The 22638-nt window shown below is 41.4% G+C and overlaps 1 protein-coding gene across 1 annotated transcript; it reads right to left on the bottom strand.

The window, feature by feature from the left end:
- Positions 1–639: 639 nt before the first annotated feature.
- On the bottom strand, positions 640–22183 carry KHDRBS1 (KH domain containing, RNA binding, signal transduction associated 1). The gene is made up of 8 exons (XM_008591111.1): positions 21704–22183; positions 10580–10704; positions 9299–9415; positions 5767–5990; positions 4871–5072; positions 4285–4352; positions 3211–3269; positions 640–988 (listed from the first exon to the last, which is right to left on the bottom strand). Exons 1-8 carry the CDS (start codon positions 22083–22085, stop codon positions 891–893), a joined length of 1275 nt encoding a protein of 424 aa, XP_008589333.1. The 5' UTR covers positions 22086–22183; the 3' UTR covers positions 640–890.
- Positions 22184–22638: the final 455 nt, after the last annotated feature.

Genomic DNA, 22638 nt, shown 5'->3' with positions numbered 1-22638 from the left:
TACTCTGTCTTTTTAAATACTGAAATTTTAATTACTACTACTATTACTGAAAGATTGTTTGAGGCTAAAAAGCTCTGCATCAAATTCAATTCAGGTGGCCAGCCCCCCTCCCCCAATCAACCTCTTCAGAACTTACTCCCCCCACTAAGTATCTCTCAACACTGTATGTCTGGGGCTAGATTTCAAAACCCACATGATGAAAAAGTCAGTTTTACAAAGCTAATTTTGTTGTTTTTTAAAGTCAATTAACACTAAAAATTGCATCAACTATTTAACTCATGAGGATCTTTCATATTAAAATTTAACCTTAAGATTCAACCGCCATGTGCTTTTAAAGGAAACATTTTAGAGACATCTGAGCTCACTTTTACATGGTGGCACTTACTGCCGTTAAAGTTTGTGATTTTAAATCTTAAATAGCCCTGAATTTTGAAATGTAGCCTAGTTTGGGATTCTGCAACTACAACTTTACGGGATGCCTCAAATCAAACCTAAGAGAAAGTTAACAAGCTTTTACTTCAGAACCTTTAAGCAAGCAATGTCACTTTTGAAACTAACAGGTTTGTGGTTTTTTTTTTTTTTACTCAACTTTTTATTATAAAAGGTACACTTCTGTTTATATTTAAACACAACAAAGAAAAAAAGCATCTACACACTTAAAAAATTAATTCGATATTCCTAAATCTATTTTAACTCATTTAAAAATACTACATACAGAAGCCAGAATGCAGAGTTAAGAATGGAGTAAGGTGGGGAGAAGAAGGGGACCACGAAGAAAAACACTTAGACAATTACTTGTCTGTTGTGGGTAAAGCAACAGGAATCCTGGGAGATACAAGAAATCAGTAACAACTTTGCTCATAACTGATATTTTCCCCTCATGTTTGTTTTTAATAACGTCCATATGGGTGCTCTCTGTATGCTCCTTTCACTGGCCTAGCTGGAGGGGCCTTCAGCGACGGCCTGGTCCCATTCCAGTCATCTTGGCCTGTGGGAAAAGCAGAGTTCATAAACCATGTGCCAATGGCATTCTGGGCAGGGGTAGGTCACGTGGTAAAGATCGCCAAAAACATTGCTTTTCTTCCATTGTCTTGATCTGGGTCCCTGGTGGTTGGTTCTTGCTCTGCACTCTGTTTGGCCCTCCTAAGCAGTCTGGGCAATTTTCCACAGTTTTGAGTGAAGGATGGAAGAAAAGGCTGGCATTTGCTCTGGAGTAATCTCCAGCAGTGAGGTTCTCCACAGGCAACATGATCTATACTTCAGTCCCCCAACCTGGATAAACCCAACACCCTCCAGTGAGAGTGTCTAATCTCAGTGGGTCTCCAATGGCCTTTCCTGTTCCCAAAGCAATGTGGCAGGCAACTCAGGTAAGGTGACAATACTTCTGAAAGTCTCTCAGAATGAAAGCAGGTCACCCCTTTCCCGTGCAATAGGCAAGTCAGATCTCCCTGTGGAGAAGTGTCCTCTGGCTCTCTGATACCCAACTGCTCTGGGGGAAGGAAATATAATCAAATGTTCCATTTACAACACTGTTTAGGAGAATTCCTTAGCTCCTTTCTTATGCCGACAAACCAGAGAAGCCACACAACATGGGTGACAGCCTCAAATGATTTTCCTCTATGACAGGGAATTGCCTGAGCGAGATGATCACTTACCCACAAAGCTGACCTCTTATGAAAATTAGCTGTATTTAAGCTTATTCTTCCCACTCATTCCCATACCTCACCCATGCCAGTTCACTCCTGAAGTATCTCTCCTGCTGCCTGCATTCAAAAATACCTACCTTCATGACTATAGGTGTCTTAAACTCCTGAATCAATCTAAAGTCACATACAACCTTATTTACATCCCTAGTATAATATACATGTCCATCACTTTCCAAGTGGCTTCTGAGTACCAACAAGACAGTTTATTTTTCTAATTCTGCTTATAAAAGGCAGAGATCAGAACAGACTAACCATGGCAACATCATACCAGGACCACAAGCAGCAGCTTGCCTTTCCGTTCAGTCTTCTATCCGGCAAAACAGAAATGCAATTTAGGCACGTAAAGAGGCCCTGTTGTACTGCCTCAATGATGGAGGGAAATACCCAGGTACACTCATACTGTTCTTCTAAATAGTGATATATGAGCAGAACAGTGCAGTGTTACTCACCGCAACTGTCCAGTGCTATTTAGCTAAACTGGTAAAAACTGTTTCCCTGAGCAAGCAGCTGACTGGCTACTTCATACTGTGCTGAAGAGTTGAGCTCAGCTTGTCCGTCTGTGAGAGGCCCCTCTTTACCAGCTAGGAGTAAGGGGAGACTGCCAACCAATGTCTTAAGATGAACTGTCATCTGCTGAGCCCCTTGCCAATGACTCTCTGGTAGTCCCTCAGATATGCTGAAAATATCTCACAAAGGCAACCCTCTCGGCATCCACAGCACTCCTTCTGGGGCCCATTAACATGGGGCCATAATTGGCTAGAGGACATACTTGAGCAATGTATTTGTAACCAAACCCCAAGGAAGGCAGTTTGGTCCTGCTGCCGTTCTAGCCTCTATAGCTCTCTTGGGATCAAAGACTGAGTTGAGATGTCTCTAAGCTAGTAAGGAGCATGATGCCAGTACTGCCCTGAATTGGCTCCGGCCCCTACAGCCTCTGATTCTTACAGGCACTGTTCTTGCCCCCTAACCTGCTCTGGCTAGCTGCTTGCCACCCAGGTCCCTTTCAGCTGGCATTTCCTCTACATTGAGATTCTTTTCAATGAGATCCAAAAAAATTTTTTTTAAACGAGATGAGGCAGAAGCATAGAATTGGACACGATTAAGTTCTTGTTATCTACCAATGTGGCCTAGCTATCAGCATAAAAGGCCCAGAAATACAACCCAGGTCTAGCTGTCTACCTGCCTAAAATAGAAAACAAGAACATCAGCTTAAAAGTCTGATGCTCCAACCAGGCAAAGTTGGACCTGAGCCCTAGTTTAAGACATGTACTTAGCCTTCCAAGAGTAATAGTACCCCCAATCTCACTTTAGTAGTCCCTCTTTCTACCACACACCACAAAACTTAAATAAGAGAAGGACTCTTACTGTCACATCTACCAACACCTGGACCGTCTAAAGGCTTCTCCTTAGGTGTATGACTGTCTTACTCCCAATAATTCAGCCACCAGCACCCTCCCAGGCACTTACTTGTACATTCTGCCCCACCACAGAAATAAGGACATACCATAAGCTTCATAAGAATCTTGAACCTCCCCATGTCCATAGTCATAATATTCTGAGTCCCTGAAAGTCAAAGACAACGTATTAGTAAGCTACAGAGTAATTATGTTTCACCTTTTTCTCAAATTCTTCCATATCTCACTCATTTTTTTATGTGTACAATACAGGAAAATACTCATTCTGCACCAGACCTAAACCTCAAAATATTTCCAAAACATGTATATACTACGCACTCATAAAAACATTATTAACACCTGCAGCAAAGGAAAATGGATACTGCACAATTTAAAGCAAAAAACCACAATCCTAAATTGACTCTCTTAATCACAGTGTACATACACATGTATTTTAGGGCTCACTGGAAGAGAATAAACAAACAGGATAAGAACTGTTCTGGGCTGGCGGGTTAACACAGTTGGTTACAGCATGCCACTGATTACACCATAGTCTAAGGTTCCATCCCTGTACCAGCCAGTCGTCAGAAAAAAGAAAAAGGAACTGTTCCTTGGGCTGAATTCTGACCTTTTCTATCAATTACAGGTAAGATACATATACACTACACAGACACAAAAAGGTTTTTAAGAGAAATGCAGAAAACAACCTAAGTTATGGTAGTGAAATTCTAGCTTCCTTTAAAATTTTTATGCAACTTTAATGTGGCTGTGATATTTTTAAATAATAAATCAAAATAATTTAAAGGCATTTGCTCTTTGTTTCTAGAAATGCAGAAAACAACCTAAGTTATGGTAGTGAAATTCTAGCTTCCTTTAAAATTTTTATCCAACTTTAATGTGGCTGTGATATTTTTAAATAATAAATCAAAATAATTTAAAGGCATTTGCTCTTTGTTTCCAGGTAGTTACTGCTCAGGAATTTCACCTGCTATTCCCAGATTCTAAATCATAATTTAAAATTCACAGATATCCAAATTTGCAGGTTTAAGTGTATGCCTCATCAAAGAAGATATCCTCAGAAGGTGAGCCATTCTGTTCCTCAGGTGCTGCCTAAAACTCTCAGTTCCTCCAATTCCTTCATCCAACCCTAGGATGTAAAACGGCACTTCTGTTGCCTGACTCACCCTTGGCTCTGGCTGTAATAACCTTCGTAGCCTTCATAACTCTGTTCTGCATATGTATCATCATATCCCTAGAACGAATAAAATGAAATAGAAAGTCAGAATAACAAGAGTAGGGAAGGTAATTATATCCAATGGGGGGTATGGCAGGCTTCTGCATTAAAAGGACATGAAATTCCCCTCCAAAATGCTAACATCCACTGTGGAGTAGTCTAGAGAGAAACGGTTACTAAACCAACCAACCCCAAACAAACACGATATGCCACAGGACAAGTATGGGCAGAAAATAAAGTACTTTAGTATTTATCAGGACTTCAGTATTATCAGGACTAATAGTGAGAGATCCCTTAGAGTAAAACACTGTACCTTAAGACAGTTTATTTCCTGTTTAATCTACACACATATAGTAAAACATGCCTAAAATGGAAAAATCTCTTTATAGTTAAACATTCACTGCAAGAGAAAACTGTAGATTCCAAATCTTATAGGCAGTCCCTGCCATGTGCATAAAGAGCCAAGGCCCTGACATTCAATTTCCTTTGGCAACCTTCCAGATACTGGGAGATGGAACACTATTCAAATTTCTTACATATTCTTCATATGTTTCTGGTGCAGGGGGTGGAGGCAAAGGTATTCTCTGGATGCCTGCTGTCCGTGCTCTTGGTGTTGGAGCACCCCTCACAGTAGGTGGGGGTGGCACTCCTCGAGTCACAGTGGCACCTCTGGTGATGGCTCCTCTCACTGGTGTACCACGCACCAAAGCCCCCCGAGGTGGTCCAACACCACGGCCCCTACAAAAAGAAAGTTTATTTTAAACGGAGTTTTTACAAATAGGCCATTTGTATGTTCAGACTTGTTTGCAAATTCTGGAGCTAGATAGATTTGATGATGCCTTAACTAAACTATTATTAAAGCACAGTGGAATATGATGGTAAGTAAAGGACCCACACTGGAAAACTCCCCAGGTCCCATAGTGGACCAGTGTCCACTGCCTCGGGCAGGTCTGGAGAGTCTTAACATTCCAGAAAGATCAGTTGCTAAAGGTAAAATTCTAAAGTCAGGGCCAGCCCGTGGCTCACTCGGGAGAGTGCGGTGCTGATAACACCAAGGCCACAGGTTTGGATCCTATATAGGGATGGCCGGTTGGCTCACTGGCTGAGCGTGGTGCTGACAACACCAAGCCAAAGGTTGAGATCCCCTTACCGGTCATAAAAAAAAAAATAAAATAAATAAATAAATAAAATAAAATTCTAAAGTCAAACTATTAAAAACTGCTAGGACTGTCCAAAATTAAAAGACCAAAAGTTTCAGCAGGACTGAAGCACTCGACTATAGTCAAAGTGCCCAAGATCTAGAATTCCATTCTTGATACAACACACAAATCCTGACACCCCTCCTAAGCTGGAGATCAGAGCACTACTAAGAGAGAGAAGGTACCAGTAGTCAAATTTACATCCTACTTCTGGCTATCTCCATTATTTTTACCTGGGAACAGGTGGAGGCGGAGGTGCAGCTCCCCGGCCTCTCACTGGCACCCCACGTCCACGAGAGGGCTCAGGTACTCCATTCAAGTAGGACAGCTCTAGAAATTGCTCCTGGCAGATATCATCCATCATATCCTGGGAATGAAAAATACAAGGAGTACTGAACAACATCACCTTGTACTGAGAAGTCATCTGGCCCACATGAGCCTTGCATACTAAGAACAGCTTTGACGGCCCCAATGAAGTCTCAAGTTATTCATTCTCTGAAGTCAATGGCACCCTGCCCGTCACATCTTTGACGAAAGTCTTGATGGCAGACCCCTTATTATTCAGATGGAGCTGTTCATAATGTGGTCCCTGCCTAGCTCTCCAAATCACTTCCATCCTCTCTCCAAATAGAACTAACCTCCTCTCCAGCCAAGCTGAACAACTTATAGTTCAGAGCCTGGCATATTCTCACATATCCATCCTTTGAAAATAGTTTCCTTCTCCTGGAATAATAAAAGCCACTACCATTAATGGAGCTCTATGCACGAGGCACTAGATAAGCTTTTTATAGACTTCTCAATTTAATTTTCAAAATGACCCTGAATATGCAGATCTCTTCATTTTACAGATTCAGGGAGTATAAATCAATCAGCCTAAAGACATAGAATTAATAAGAGGCACGTTCTACGTAAATTCAGAACTACCTGTCTCCAAAGTCTAGGCTTTGGATCAATAGGCTATATTGTCTTTTTCATTCACTTGAGGGACTCTAACTCACCCTTACAAGACTTCCCTAATACAGAACTTCTTTTGAAAAACTTTCTCTTAATACTGCCCCCACACCTCCCCTTTTCCCAAAGCACCATTTACCATATAATTTTAGAACTGTTTGTCTTTCTCACTAGACTGTGAGCTCTTCTTGGGTCATTACTGCACTTTGGAGCCATTTTTTAAATTTCAGATCTACCAAATATTTAACAAATGTCTGAGATGAATAAGAAACCTAAGGTTCAGAAAAGTGCAATAACTTGTCCAAGATGATGCACATAGAGCTCCCAGTCCAGTGTTCTTCCTACTGTACCATGAAGCCTTCCTGGTACAGTTAATGGTTCTAAGGGGAAAACTGGGGACTCTGGTCATAGATGCAAGAATAGGCTCACTTTGTTTTTCTCTTCGGAAGAGGGAAGAATTAAGTCAAATACCATTTGCAAATCTTTTGACATGTTTCCTGTTGAGAGCTATTCAGTACTAACACTTCACACATTTTTATATATCCCAGGTGGATACAGCTTCAAGAAAATAAGATTCTAGTCACTACAGAGATGTCCTCTCAACTCTGGACCTCCCCCTACCTTACACATCATTGCTGCTTGAGACTCACATTGGAAAATCAAGTAACCAATTCTAGCCCATTGTGCAGATTCCTCCAATGGCCGCACTAATACTGAGGACACCCAGGTCTCCGTGGCGGGCAGCTTTTTCAAAGATCACTTACATGGAAGCCTCATAAATCTAACCCTTCTGAAAAATATGCTCAAGACTAAAGATAAAAGAGCAGACAGGTAGACCTCCAGAAACTGGGTAGCCCAAGATGCTTCAACAGAGCCCATCAAAAAGAAGAGTATGGGCCGGCCCTGTGGCTCACTCGGGAGAGTGCGGCACTGGTAGTGCTGAGGCCGCGGGTTCGCATCCTATAAAGGGATGGCCGGTGCACTCACTGGCTGAGCGTGGTGCAGCCCACACCGAGCCGAGGGTTGCAATCCCCTTACCAGTCAAAAAAAAAAAAAAAAAAAAAAGAGTAAAAAGCACTCCCTCGAGGAAAACTTATCCAGCTGTGAGTTTTTCTCTAGGATATTTTAAATCGGATATTTGATGTTGAACATTCTAGTAAGGACAAGGCACCTGGAAACAAAGCAGCTGCTGACACATTTGAGATAATACTGGAAATCCTTGGAATTCAGCATGACAGGGACACAGTGCCTATAAATTTTTTTTTTTCCTTTTTGTCTTTTTTCGTGACCGGCAATGGATCGCAACCCTCGGCGTTGCGCCCGTACCTCGCTCAGCCAGTGAGCGGGAACTGGTCTGTATGTGGGATCCGAACCCTCGGCGGGAGCGCCGCCGCGCTCCCAAGCGGCGCACTATAGCAGTGCGCCACCGGGCCGGCCCGTGCCTATAAATTTTTGCTCTACCAAGTCTCACATCCTCTGACACCACATTTAGTTCCAGCTCATTTTATGTTCAAGAAAACCAAGGACTATACCTCTGCTTAGTTTTACTGATGTAAACATAACGCTTACTCAATTCTAGTTGAATAGTATTCCAAATCCTTCCTAAAGTTCGAGATTCATCCTTGATATTAAATATTCAACAATACTATGTCAACTCTGACAACCACCAGGTCTTGCTAAAAGGCAAAAATAGCACCACTTTCTACTTATTCAAAGCAATAATCTGACCATATGGTAATAAGCAAGACAGATAATCTGGCCCATACCAACTTTCTGGCCTCAGTTGCAGTCTGAAAGAAGATGCACACCAATCTGTTTAACATCATCGAACAGCCAAGCCTGTAACAATCATGCCTCTTCCAAATAAAACTCTACTTTGAGTAAACTCCTCCAAGAGAGAAACTCCTAAGTGCACCCAGGTCAGAATTTAATCCATTTAACACGAATGCTACAAGCTTCTTGCTGTCAGCCTCTAGACTCTCTAGACCATGAGTACGGGGCGGGGGAGGGAAGGGCTACAGAGGCAGCTGTCCGCAGGACCCACTTAGTTCCTGGTTCCATGGTAGCACCAAAACACTTAGCTCAGTTAAGTTAAATCTTAAATTAAACCTTGTTAAAACAGATATTAGAATGCAGATACATTGTGGATCCTATCATATTAACAACATATGATAGGAAAACCACATTAGACAAGGAGGGGCAGACTGGCCTTGGAGCACAGTGCTTTGAGAACAAGGTACAAATAATGGACCACCTCAGAAAAATGAACATAAATACAGAATCTGGTATACAGTTTCTTAAACAGGGTATGCAAAGACCCTGGTTAAGAACCTCTTTCTCGGGCCAGCCAGTGGCTCACTTGGGAGAGTGTGGTGCTGATAACATCAAGGCCAAGGGTTTGGATCCCTACATAGGGATGGCTGGTTAGCTCACTTGGGAGAGCGCAGTGCTGAGAACACCAAGTCAAGGGTTAAGATCTCCTTACCATCCTCTTAAAAAAAAAAAGAAAAAAAAAAGAACCTCTTTCTTCACAACAGCATAAGATCCCAGTTCTCCCTTGCTCAGAAGATAAAGGATTTTCCATTACTATGCAGTCAAAAGTCAGAAAGAAAACAACTACTCGGGCACAGCTAGGTTCTTCCAGGGTAGCCAAGCAACAAATTAACTTAGTCTATAATCTTTTGCATCCAACACAAACTTAAAGGAATCACATTCCATACATATACAAAATGGTTGCTTCCATAAGGCATTCACTCTAGACTGGACAACTAGAAGGCATTAGGGTGTCCTCTTACCTCACTAATGTGAGCTTACCTTGGCTTTATCTCTCATTGAGCCCTTTCCCAACACAGAGATCTTTGCACCAGTCTCTTCCTGCAGTCTTTTGATTGTATTCCCTTGTGGTCCAAGAATCTTCCCCACAAAATTGAACTAACAGAAAAGAACAGATGTCTAAATACACATGCTCCAATAAAACATTTCCACGACTATTACCTTATTTGATCTCCAACAACCCTGTAAAATAGGTAGAGGATAACCATTCCCATTATACTGAAGGATATATTGAGGCTGTACTGACAAAGTGAATAGCTTAAGGTTATATAACTAGAAAGTGGCAGGTCCTAGACTTGAATTTGGGTTTTCTGATATAGTCTGGTGCTGCTTCCATAACACACTCCAACCCTTAGTATTTTAACATACATAAACATTTTTAAGGCAGTGACCTTAGAGCAGACATATTATAGTTTTTGACAGTACATTTGGTAAACTAAATATAATTGCCTTTCCAAAAAAAGGAGAAAGAGAAGGAAAAGGAGAAGAAGAAAGTATTTCCTTAAAAATAAACTTTTTTAGGGCCGGCCCGTGACTCACTTGGGGAGTGTGGTGCTGATAACACCATGGCCATGGGTTTGGTTCCCCATATAGGGACAGCCAGTTAGCTCACTTGGGAGAGCACGGCGCTGACAACACCAAGTCAAGGGTTAAGATCCCCTTACTGGTCATATTTAAAAAAAAAAAAAAAAAAAAAGTAAACTTTGTTTTAATTTTTTTGGTGGCTGGCCAGTAAGAGATCCTAACCCTTGACCATGGTGTTATAAACACCGTGCTCTAACCAACTGAGCTAACTGGCCAGCCTTTAAAAGAAAACTTTGAGTAAGAAATAAAATTAACTTCATCCAGGGCTGGCCAGTTAGCCGATAACACCAAGGTCATGGGTTTGTATACCCTTAGAAGCCAGCCACCAAAAAAAAAAAAAACTTCATCCAATCAAGGATTTGTGTTACACTCCCTTTTCTTTAGATTTCAGGTCAATCTTTGTACAGAGAATTTCTCTTCAAGGTTCGATGTTTTTCTTTGAACTTCAAGCCTGAACAAACATTTGAAAAAGAAACTCTTTAATAAAAAATAAGTACATTTACTTCCTTGGCTATAGCTATATTATTAGTTATGGACTTAAGATATTTCAACTGCCAGAAACAGGTACTGCCAGCATGGAAGAAAAGGTTTACAGGCAAAGTACCTGAAGCATCACAATTCCCAGAAGTCCATGACCAACAAAGATAACTCAAAGAAGTGAGGTACTTTTTGCCTTACCTTGGGATACTGCTTGACAGGTATCAGCACCCGCTCTTTCAGCTTCATGTTCTTATGAGAAAATAAATCCAAATAATTCTCCTCATCGTCTTTTTTTGAATCCCCTTTCTGGATCTTCTCAATTTCTGAATAGAAAAAACAATTTTATTTTTGCTCTGGTAAATAAAGGCAATTTCTGTCTGCTTAAAGCAATAACATGGAGTGCCACATAATGAAACTAAATAGTTCAGATCAATGTACTAATTTCAGACAGACTGGCTGAAAGCACCAAAGCTTTATGAGCTTAACTAGAAAACCCAAAGCCTGCTGAAGCCTCTACATCAGAGACATTCAGATGTTTCTTTACTCAAGATTAAATGGATTTAACAAAATTAATGTGGTGAGATGGGGGAAAAGATGAAAAAGGAACTAAAAAAATAAAAATAAAAATCTGCATCAAGAAAAAGTAAAGTTTTATCTTAATGAAGAAACAAAAGCAAATAATTTAAATATACGATGAATAGTTGCAATAAATTCCACTGTGACAGTAGTGCTTTGGATACTAATCCTTAAAAGACTGAAAGACCCGGTTCTTACTCTGCCACTCACTTGTATGAACTTAAGACAAGTTATTTAATTGCTCTGAACTTTGGTTTCCTCATTTGTAAAATGAAGTCAGATCTACCTCAAGAGGTTGCTATAAAGGCAATAAAATAACATATGTACACATGCCTAATTAAAGCCCATTTCTTAGAAAGTACTTAATATATAGTCATGATCTAGGCCAAATTCAGTCAATGCAGAAGATGCACCGAGTACTTTCTTTTTCTTTCTTTTTATAACCACTTTATTGAGGTATGGCTGGCATGTAAAAAGCTGTACATATTTAATGCATACAATGATGAGCCTGGAAATAAGTATACACCATCACCATCAAGGCCACAGACACATCCTTCAGCACCAAAGGCATTTTCAATTCACAGGTTAAGACATTTTCATCAGCTAGAACCTTAGCATCCAAAAAGATTTCCTATCATTAAGGAACTTCATTTATTTACTCAATGACTGCAAGTGTCTGAGTGCTTCCTATGAAGAGGCAGATGAAGGGAGAGATACAGGTATGGTCATGAAGCACTAAGGGCCATTATCTTACTAAGGGCCAGGCACCTATCTTGCAACACACAAGAGATACAACAGAGCAAGTCAGATATGGTCCCCAAATCCACTGTTTATATACTGGAGTTCTCAGTCTATGGGGGTGGCAATGAAGTGCTGTAACAGGAGTTCCAACACAGATGGGGCAGAGTGTCCAAGGAATGAGCCGCATCTGAAAGCTTATGTGGTCCACTGAGAACAGTCAAAAAAAAGAAATTTATACAGTACTCCCTAAAATCAGTACAACATTCTAAATAACACAGAATGTTCTCCTATATAATATTCCCATATCTTGTTTCTATCTCCTATAATTTTAAGGCAAGAGTTCTCAAACCTCAACATGCATTAGAATCACGTGGAGAACTTGTTAAACTACACTGTTGGGCCCCAAACCCAGTCTAGGTTTTGTGTTAGGAATTTGCATTTCCAACAAGTTACTAGATGATGTTGACACTGCTGGTCTAGGGATCACATTCTGAAAACCCCTGGTTTAAGATATAAAGATACCCTATCTTAAATACATTCTGCACCCTTAACAGTTTTAAAAATAACTGTTTAGACTAAGTATAGCTGTGAAGTACATAGATGAAGGAAAGTTACTTTGACTCTGACAGACTTCACAGAGTTCAGAATTTCAAACTGAGGCTCCTGTTTATTAAAAAGCCTAATTTCAGATGTTAATACTGTATAATGAGCTCGCTGAGCACATACTCCCTTGTTTTCTGACAATTAAAACTGCTTGGGGCTGGCCAGTTAGCTCAGTTGGTTAGCACACAGCCTTGTAACTCCAAGGTCATGGGTTTGGATCCCTGTACTGACCAGCCAACAACAAAAAAACAAAACAAAAACTGCTAATTGATTGTAAATACTCTTAACTAAATCTTTATGCCTGTGAGAAGAAAACTTTAAATGACAGTGCTCTTCACACTCCTATGTTTCACTGCTTGGAACACAAAGTAAATCTGACCTGAAAACATCACTGAAGAGCTTGTAAGAATGTGGAACAAATTACATACTTCGTTTTATCTACACCCCTCTGTATTAGGGGAATAGGTTAGGCCTTTCAGCTGTATTTGATACTGCTTTCCAGAAACCTTAGTTGGTTAGTGTAAGAAGATGAGACTCAAAGTCTGTTCATCTGCTCTACTCCTACAGACAACAGGACTGCAAAACTGAACACAGTAGGAAAGTGTGTTTATATGTGCTATGTAATGGACCTTATGAATTTAAGGTCTTTCTATAACATGGATCTGTCAGATTCTGAATTAGTCGGATCTCAGAATCCCTTTGATTTCTTTCACACTATTTTAAAGAATATGAAAGCATTTTTAGAGAATGCAGAGAACGATCATTTAAATAAAACTGAGTGTTGAAAAGATAAAAGAATCAGAGTAGTTCAGCCCAGAAAGCAAAAAACTAAAAAGCAACTTGAACCTTTAAGAAGGGTTAACTTCCAGGTTCGGAAGTGGAGGCCTTTATTCAATGCCTACTATATATCAAATGCTGCACAAACATTACCTCATTTACCCTCAAAAATAACTTAGTGAATTAGCTGGTACTATCACAATCTTACAACTGAGGAACCTGAAACTCACAGAGGTTAATTAACTATCCCTAGGTCACAAAGCTATTAAAGTACCAGAATAAGGATTAAAATCCAGGCTTTCTTTAACTTCCGACCTCATGCTTGTCCTCTGCTTCTCAATGAGGGAGGAAAGGGTGTGAAAAGGGAGGGCACTTTATTTAAACAAGGAAGAGCTGATTGTATAAAATTTGGGAAACTAAAATTTATACCCTCAGACACTATCATGCAGCCTAAAGGCAACAAGAGGTTTACAGGTACCTAAGATGTACAGTTCCCTGATAATCTTTTTTTCCTTTTCTTTTTCTTTTTTTCTTTTTTCTTAAAAGATGACTGGTAAGGGGATCTTAACCCTTGACTTGGTGTTGTCAGCACCACGCTCAGCCAGCAAGCTAACCGGCCATCCCTATATGGATCCGAACCCGGGGCCTTGGTGCCATCAGCACCGCACTCTCCCGAGTGAGCCATGGGCCGGCCCTCCTTTTCTTTTTCAACTCTGTATTTCTCTCCTGGGCTTCACTTCTCTTGGAGAGGCAAAGCAGGCTGTAGTAAGGGAAAAAAATCAAGGAGAAGCTTCCTAAAAATGGCTTACCCTCAGGCAAAAACTAACTCCTTTAAGAGATCTTTGTGTGAGCCGCTGGAGACGTGGATGTACCAAGAGCCAAAGAAAGAAAAGCTGAGGTGTAAACAATACAGAGGGGCGACCCAATTGTTTCGCGGCCAGACACAATAATCATATTATCCAGTGCCTCCTATGTGTCTGGAATTTTGTATTATCTCACTTTGTCTTTATAATCATTATTATCCCGACATTTAACAGGTGAAGAAATCTGAGCTCAGAAAAGTTATGTAACTTGTCGAAGATTACAAAACTAATTAGTGACAGAGCAGATATTTAAATCTAAGCCACTCCTTACAGGAGTCAGAGTAAATTCAACTAAGCTTGTGGCATTTATAGTTTTACTATAACTAATCTTTCATTTTGGGGGGAGTGGAGGGGGGGGTTGGTCTTATCATAACCAGACTATAAAGTTCCCAAGGATGAGGACTGTTTGATATGTCTCAAACAAAGAGCATGGTTTTTTTTTTTTTCCTTTTTGTCTTTTTTCGTGACCAGCAACAGATCGCAACCCTCAGTGTCACGCCCGGACCGGACCGGGACCGGCAACGGGATCGCAACCCTCGGTGTTGCACCCGCACCTCGCTCAGCCAGTGAGCGGGAACCGGTCTGTACGTGGGATCCGAACCCCCGGCGGGAGCGCCGCAGCGCTCCCAAGCAGCGCACTGTAGCAGTGCGCCACCGGGCCAGCCCAAGAGCATGGGTTTTGAAGCTAGACAGACCTGGATTTGACTCCCAGTTCTGCTACATGTTTGGTGTGTGACCTTTCTTTTAAAAAGGGGGATAATAACAAAACAAAACAAAACAAAAAGAAAGAAAGAGAAAGATTTAATGAACACAAAAATATACTAGAGACACTTGAAAAAATTATATACAAACTTTATCAACTGCACTGGCTTAACTAAAAACAGATTACTACATATATTTCATTAATTGAACATCTACTGAGGGCTGCATAAGAAATAAGACAATGGTGAAGACTTTCTGACTTAGGCATCCAGAGATAAAGTGTTTTTAGGAGGGCAAGATTCACAGCATATCTGCTCCAAAAGGTCAGGAGTCATGCCCTCCTCTAGACTCCCAATGCATCTGGTTCATACTTCTAACCACAGCATTCTTCCTCCTGTTGTTAACAATTTCTGCACTCTTTACACTACACTACACTGAGTACCTGCAATTCTTACTACAATGCCTGATACACAACAGGCATCCTATAAACTTTTCAATGAATGAAAGAAATGTACCACTAACACTTCCACCTTCCCTTAACAATTCAAATAACTTTACCATTCTCGAATTTGTAATTCTCTATCCCATATCTTTTATGTTGGTACCATCTTTTAAAATCTTAAGGTCAGTAAGCTTACCATCTTTGTGTTTCAAAAACTTCCATTCCGGGGCCAGCCCGTGGCTCACTTGGGAGAGTGTGGTGCTAACACCACCAAATCAAGGGTTAAGATCCCCCCTCACTGGTCATCTTTAAAAAACAAAGAAACAAAAAAAAACCCCCTCCATTCCTTTTATTTATCAAATTGTTTATTGTTTTCAAGCAAGAGTACTAGAGCAATAGGTTCTTAATCTTTTGTTGTTGTTATTAGATTCTTAAACTTTTTGGGGGGTCATGGGCCCCTTTGAGAATTTGATGAAAGCTACAGACTAGCTCCCCAGAAAAAGATATGAACTCACAGTATGTCACATACAATATTGGCTAAGGATGGGGATAGGGTGGGTACTGGTTCGAAAAAAAAAAAAATCTCCCAAAAGCCTGAGTTAAGAGCCCTTTTATAGGGATTCAATTCTCACATTCCAGAACAGTGGCAAACCCTGTTTTGACATATTGACTAATGTTCTCCTAGATCTTTCCCTTAGGGAACAATTTCGAGCTTAGCGCTTTAAAAAAAAAACAATCTGAGAAAATTGTAGATTTATAAGCAGTTGTAACAAATAATACAGACAGATCCTGTATACCCTTCACCCAGTTTTGCCCATAACATTTTGCCTATCTATAAAATCACAACCAGAAAATTAACACTAATACAATCCACTGACTTTATTGAGATTTTGCCAGTTTTATGTGTTTTATTTGTTTAGTTTTACGCAGTTTAATCAGATTTGTGTGACCACAACCACAGTCAAAATTACAGAACAGTCCTATCACAAGGATTCCTCATACTATCCTTTTACAGCCAGTTACCTCCTTCCTTCACCGCTGGCAACCACTAATCTGTTCTCCACCTCTATTATTTTTTTCTAAGAACGTTATATTAATGGAATCATATAGTAAATAATCTTGAGGTTGTTTTATTCACTCAGCATAAATCTCGAGATCCATCCAAGTTGTTGCATTTATCAGTAATAGTTCCATTTCTTTTTATTGCTGAGAGTTCCGTGGTATAGATGTACCACAGTTTAACTTATACCCTATTGAGGCATTTGCTTTGTTCTCAGTTTTTGGCTATTACAAATAAAGCTGCTATGAACATTTGTGTACAGGTTTTGTAATTTTAATTTCTCACTCGAGTGAAATAAATGCCCAAGAATGAAACAGCTGAGTCGTATGGTAAGCACATTTGTTTTCAGAAAAATACCAAACTGCTTTATCACAGATATATGTATGCTTAATAATATTTTGCTTCATCTTGCTAGTATTTGTTCTATAAAAATAGTACTGTACTGTATGTAGTCTTCTGGGACTTACTTTTTCACCGTAATGTTAGATTTCAATGTTGTTGCGTGTAGCTGAATCCCTCCATTTTCGTTGCTGTATAAATATTTAATTTTGTAAATCTGTCACATTATCCAGCAAATGGTGAAACAAGCCGCACCATTTTGTGAACCAGGTGCACCACTTTAAGAATGAGGTGTTCATGTGCAAAAGTTTCTTTGGGCACATTCACAGGAATGGTGTTGCTGAATTTTAGGAAATTTTAATGTTTAGCTTTCAGATGAAACACCAAACTGTTATCAAAAGCAATTTTACTAATTCACACTTCCACCAGCAATGTGTAATAATTCCTTCTAATTTATATCCTATCAAGCCCTACTTCTTGTTTGACTTAATTATTGCCAATGTACCATGTTTTCATTATTTTCCTGTCTTTCGAAAATTTTTTTTACTCACTGATTATCATTTACTTTTAGACACTTCATAATTAACTTATAAAGTTGAAAAATAAATCCAGTTGGAATCACCTTGGAAAATGCAAGAAATCAACAGTTTGAGTACTTTCTTCTTTATAACCTTAGTTCCCCCTCTCTGGCCCCAGAACATGGCATGTTTCATTTTATTCTGATCTTCATCACCTTCAGTAAAATTTTACTTACATTGACAAACCATATGACCAAGTATTCTCCATTTGTAATATTGAGATAAAAATTCCTCCTGCCTCATACGATGGCCAGGAGGGTGAAGATAATGACCTCAATGCACTCATTATATGCTCTACAAAGGTTAAGTTTTGTTGCATATGATTATGCACACATACACTTTGAACTGATTTTTAGTGTTTATCCCAAGGCATTTTACATTATTCTAAGAAAGATAATTTTGGGGCCGGCCCTGTGGCACACTCGGGAGAGTGCGGCACCAAGGCATTTTACATTATTCTAAGAAAGATAATTTTGGGGCCGGCCCTGTGGCACACTCGGCAGAGTGCGGCGCTTACACATACACTTTGAACTGATTTTTAGTGTTTATCCCAAGGCATTTTACATTATTCTAAGAAAGATAATTTTGGGGCCGGCCCTGTGGCACACTCGGGAGAGTGCGGCAAGCGCAGCGACGCTCCCGCCATGGGTTCGGATCCTATATAGGAATGGCCGGTGCGCTCACTGGCTGAGCGTGGTGCGGGTGACACCACACCAAGGGTTGTGATCCCCTTATCGGTCACGAAAGACCAAAAAAAAAAAAGATAATTTTGCCAATTCTTTCCTAATGGGCTATTGTTTATATCTTCTACAGAAACCTATTGATTTGTACATTTACCTTGTAATCAGCCACATCTCTGATCACTTTCCCATGTAAACAACCATGCTTTTGTTGTAAAGAGATAAATTTTGCCTGTTTCCTAACGTTTCCTTTTTCTTTATTTTTTATTTCTTTTCTAACATTTATATTTATATTTGATTGGTCTATACTTCTTTGCAATTCCACTTTCCAGTTTTAATTGCAGGTTTTGCTAGCCCTGTAGAATGAATTGAGAAGGTCTCAATATATTTCTATAGAATATTGTAAATAAAATAAAGGAATTAACTATTTCAAAGTTTCAAGAGAGTCTGTAAAATGTCTCTGCTGTATGCTTTTGGAGCATGGATTTCTGAGTATCCTTTCAAGATCTTCTGGAGATTGTTTATCTATAAAAAATGTTTACTTATACCAACTTATATTTTCCTAATTGTAGAAAGCAGAAAAAGAGCACAGACATATTTAGCAGCATTTTATGTTTATTATAGAACTATATTAACACATGTAATAAGATGAATTATTTTTCTTCCAGAAAATACACATGGGTGGTTGACTGAGTCCCTGCATGTCTGCAAATGCTAATTGTCATCATAGTTGAAAATCAATTTGGTTAATATAGAAGTCTATATTCAAAACTTACATATCTTAGAATTCTGTCAATATTTTTTCATCACATTATGAAGATGAACTCATGAAACATTTATTGAGGCCACTTTGGGCTGCACTCTTCAAGGCACACAAGATACAGTGTCTTGTATCTCTTGTGAGAACAAAGCAGACAAAACCCCCCTGCCCCAGTGGAGCTGACATTCTAGCCATTAAGGAGAAGGGGTGATCAACACACAAATTCATAATTACAATCTAATGGTGCCCTGGGTTCTAAGTGCAAAATAAAGTAAATCTGGGAAAGGGACAGGGAGAACTATATGGGTGGTATAGGAAGAGTGCTTTGGGTCTCATGGCAGCTTTTGGGAAATGGGCAGATATGTGCCAGGAGGAGTCACAGTGCCAAGTTCTAGGCTCTGCTTCCTGGATTTCCTTTTTCTTCTGTATCTTGGCTTCCTTATCTTCACTGCCCTGTTAGCACTCTGATACTTTCAAATAGATTTTCTTTTAGTATTTTGTCCAAATCGAGCTTATTTTTAAAGTACAATTTGTAGCAGGCACCATACTGGGGGTAGGAGAAGGGTGTTAAATGTGTGGATTCAGACTCAGACTAACTTCAAATAAATCATGGCTATGTTGCTTACTAATTTTATTACCTTAGGGAAATTATTAATCTGTATGCTTTGGTTTCCTCATCTGTAAAAGGGAGGATAAATAAGAGTAACTGAGGTCAGATGTGTCATCATGAAGGTTAAATATTTAATGAATTTAATGTAAATGCTCAGACCAGGGCCTGGCACAATAAGTGTTAGCTATATTTTTCTTACATGTATTCTATCAGAGCTTAAATACTATTGTTCCATCTTCTCATAGTCTCAATTCCTCACAATAGGTTGTGAAGTCACTGCAATCCCTTCTTCAGATCATCCAAAGATACCTTAACAGCCAGGACTAACATATATCAAGACTTATCCATGCTAAGTGTCCATATTTCCCAATTCTGTTCTCAGTGAGCCCCAAATCCCATTTCTCCAATTAAAAATTCAGCACTATCTGTGCTTTCTGCTCAATTTCTCTGTAAAACTAAAACTGCTATAAAAAGAAAGAAAAAATTTTCAGTTTGGTTAAAAAAAAAGACATCGAAAAAAGCCCAAGTTAAAAAAACATTAAAGAGCACTCTCTTAGTAACAAAAGCTAGGCAGTGAGAGGGCAGTGAAAATTATAAGTAACCTTTAAGGATCAATAGTTTTTGATGGTTATCCTAAGAAACCAACTTTTAGAAGATGAACACCACACTGGGCATTCGATGTGGTCAAAAGAGTCAAAGATATATCTTGTATTTTCATACCTTGTTCAGTAGCATGAATTTACAACCAGAAGAAAACTGTGGTGACAAGTTTTATTTCATTATTACAGGTCAAGGGAAACTGTGCTAGTGATTTTATACATCATTTAATCTTCACAATTCACCATCCCACCTTACAGATGAGGTTACTGAGGTTCAGAACTTTTCCCAATTTCAGGTAACTAGTTAAGGGTTTCAAACCAAAGCCAACACCTTAAAACTCTAAAGTTTATTTTATTCTTATGCATTTAATCTGATTAAAAATTCGAAGAAATAAAAATAAGACTACCAAGTCAACCTTTACCACTTAATCTGACATTACTGAATCTGCACGTACATATCTTCAGACTCAACCAAACACCTGGTCTTTGCGATCTACAACCGTATAAAAAATATAAACAGCAATCTTTGCCCTCAAAGAACTTGTCAGAAAAACACCGAACTGTAACGTTTCAAATATTATGAACGTGTTACAGAACAGCAAAGCACTGATTTGAAAATGTAAGCAGTTATCTAAATGTTCTTATTCTAGGGCAGGCCTGTGGCTCACTCGGGAGAGTGCGGTGCTGATAACACCAAGGCCACGGGTTCGGATCCCATATAGGGATGGCCGGTTTGCTCACTGGGTGAGCGTGGTGCTGACAACACCAAGTCAAGCGTTAAGATCCCCTTACCGGTAATAAATAATAAAATAAATGTTCTTATTCTTGACCACCACGTGTTTTGTCTATTATGCTTACCAATGTTGAGAAATAGAGAACAAAGAGAAAAACATTTTCATAATGAACTGCCGATTATACCAACCTTGCCAAAGAGTCCAACTATTCATTCAGTGTTGAAGGCTGTAAATTTTTACTTGCTTAATAAAATTTAGGTATCATAAGAAATATTTACTAAAACAACGTTTACCACTAGAAGCGAGGGTCAGACAAACGGCTTTTCAGAGACTAGGTTGATTGGCCAGAGCTCATCAGGAAAGGAGCGCTAGTCTACAGAGAGAGAGAACAAAGACTACCATTCCGAATCTCCTTCACTGCCTTAGCAAAAAATAAAACAACAAAAAGATCAAGACTTTCAAGTACAAGCGTTTTGCAACTTCTCTCATTTTTGTCCATCTCGTTGGGGAACGTCACGCAAACTCCCCTGGAGGCCCTTACCTCCTTCTAACGTCCCATTTCACTGTCCCTAGAGTTATTTTCCCCCTTCTTGAATGATGGTGAACACAACACGTGGTAAAATAAAGCAAAACAACATTCCGACTCTGTATCAATTTTCATTTTAACTGCCGAAAATCTGATTCGGAAAACCTCAAGCTCGGATTCTCACAAGTCGCTCCTGCCTCGGAGCAACTTCAGCTCCAGTTACCGCTAATTCCGGTCCGACCCAGCAACCTCGGCGCGCTGGACAGGGCATTCCAGCCCTCCCTCCCACGGTCCCTCCCCGCTCAGACTGTCTTCACCTCCTACATTCTCGGCTGAGGCGCTCACCACCACCCGCGATCAAAAAGTCTTTCCTTTTGGGGGAAGGGGGAGATGAAGGTTCATTTCTGGAAAAATCTGAGCACTCGGAGCTCGAGGAAGCTGCAAGAGGAGGTCGTTCGAAGGGTCGGGAAGGCGGCGGAGAGCTCAGCACTACCCATCAAAATCCTTGCGCCAAGAGATCGCGGAATCGCCCCCTGGCCTCCGCTGCAGCCTAGAAATTTTCCCTCGCACCCCTCGCCAGGGTGGGAATGGGGGATCCAAGGTCCGGAGGATGACAAGGGGAGCCCCCTACGGCCTCGGTCTCGAGGAGCCGGGAAGTGAAAGGAACAAAGCCGCGGCCGCCCATGTCCCCGGATGGCCGGGCGACCCACGGGAGCTGGGGGGCCCGCTTACCTGCCGTCAGCAGCTGCATGGCGTGAGTGAAGGACGGGTCGAGCGAGTCCTTCTCGGCCATGAGTTCTGGCAGGTGCTTGTTCTCAGGCTCCATCTTGACGGAGGCCGTGGCTGAGGGGGGCAGCAGCGGGGTCGGCGCTGGACCGCCCACCGTCGCGTCGGGACCCGTGGCCGAGGGCGGCAGCAACGGTGGCGGCTGCGTGGCGGGCGAGGCCCGGGCGCCACCCCGGGGCCCCCCTCCGCCTCCACGGGACCGGTGAGGCAGCGGTGGCTGCCGAGACGGTGTCTGACGCACCGAGGGGTGGGCACCTGAGGGGTCCATGGAGCCGCTGCGGCCCGAGGATCGGCTCATGCGAGCGGCGGGGTCGTCTCGGCGCTGCATCGAGGAGGGTGCGCAATCGAGAGATCGAGGAAACGGCGCGGCAGAGACCCGAGCGGCAGTTGGCGGGGGTGGAAGAGCGGGAGCGAGAGCGACCGAAGCGGACCCGACCGACGCAGCGAGAGCGAGCACCGGAAATGAGGCGGCGCGCGTGCGCAACCGACCCACCGGCACCGCCCTTAAGTTTCTCCGCGGAGAACAAAGTCCCCCGTCGGCCCACGGCGCCTGCGCACCGCCCCGGAGCCTGAATAAGTCGCCTCCCGGCTCGCCTTTTCCCTCCGAGCCGGCCAGGCCAGAGCTTGGTGCGCGTGCGCAGGTGGCCGCGGCGTTTGTTCGTTTCCTTTTCCACGTGACTCCGCGCTAGCGGGACACGTGTCTCCTCCCCCTTCTGGCCCGCGCGCAGAGGGGGCGGGGGCTGTGGAATGTCTTTGTCTGAGCGCGGGCCCGCGGAGTGTGGGGCGGGGGACCACTTACTCGCGGGTCACGCCCCCTCCAACAGCTGAGCTCCGGTTGGGAGCTGTGCTCACGGGAGTGGGGGTGGGGAGTGGAGTTAGGG

The sequence above is a fragment of the Galeopterus variegatus genome, unplaced genomic scaffold, assembly GCF_000696425.1.
Source record: "Galeopterus variegatus unplaced genomic scaffold, G_variegatus-3.0.2 Scaffold6652, whole genome shotgun sequence".
Lineage (NCBI taxonomy): Eukaryota > Metazoa > Chordata > Mammalia > Dermoptera > Cynocephalidae > Galeopterus > Galeopterus variegatus.
The sequence above is the reverse complement of the archived record's forward strand: the minus strand, read 5'-3'. Positions and strand labels throughout refer to the sequence as shown.

Bases quoted from the DNA above. Each gene is read 5' to 3' on its own strand.
- KHDRBS1 (XM_008591111.1), bottom strand. From the start codon at position 22,085: ATGCAGCGCCGAGACGACCCCGCCGCTCGCATGAGCCGATCCTCGGGC. The intron at 3,270-4,284 runs GTGAGTCAGGCA...TTTGACTTTCAG, and splicing joins TATTACAGCCAGAGCCAAGG to GGACTCAGAATATTATGACT. The intron at 989-3,210 runs GTATGTCCTTAT...CTTTTCCCACAG, and splicing joins AGATTCTTATGAAGCTTATG to GCCAAGATGACTGGAATGGG.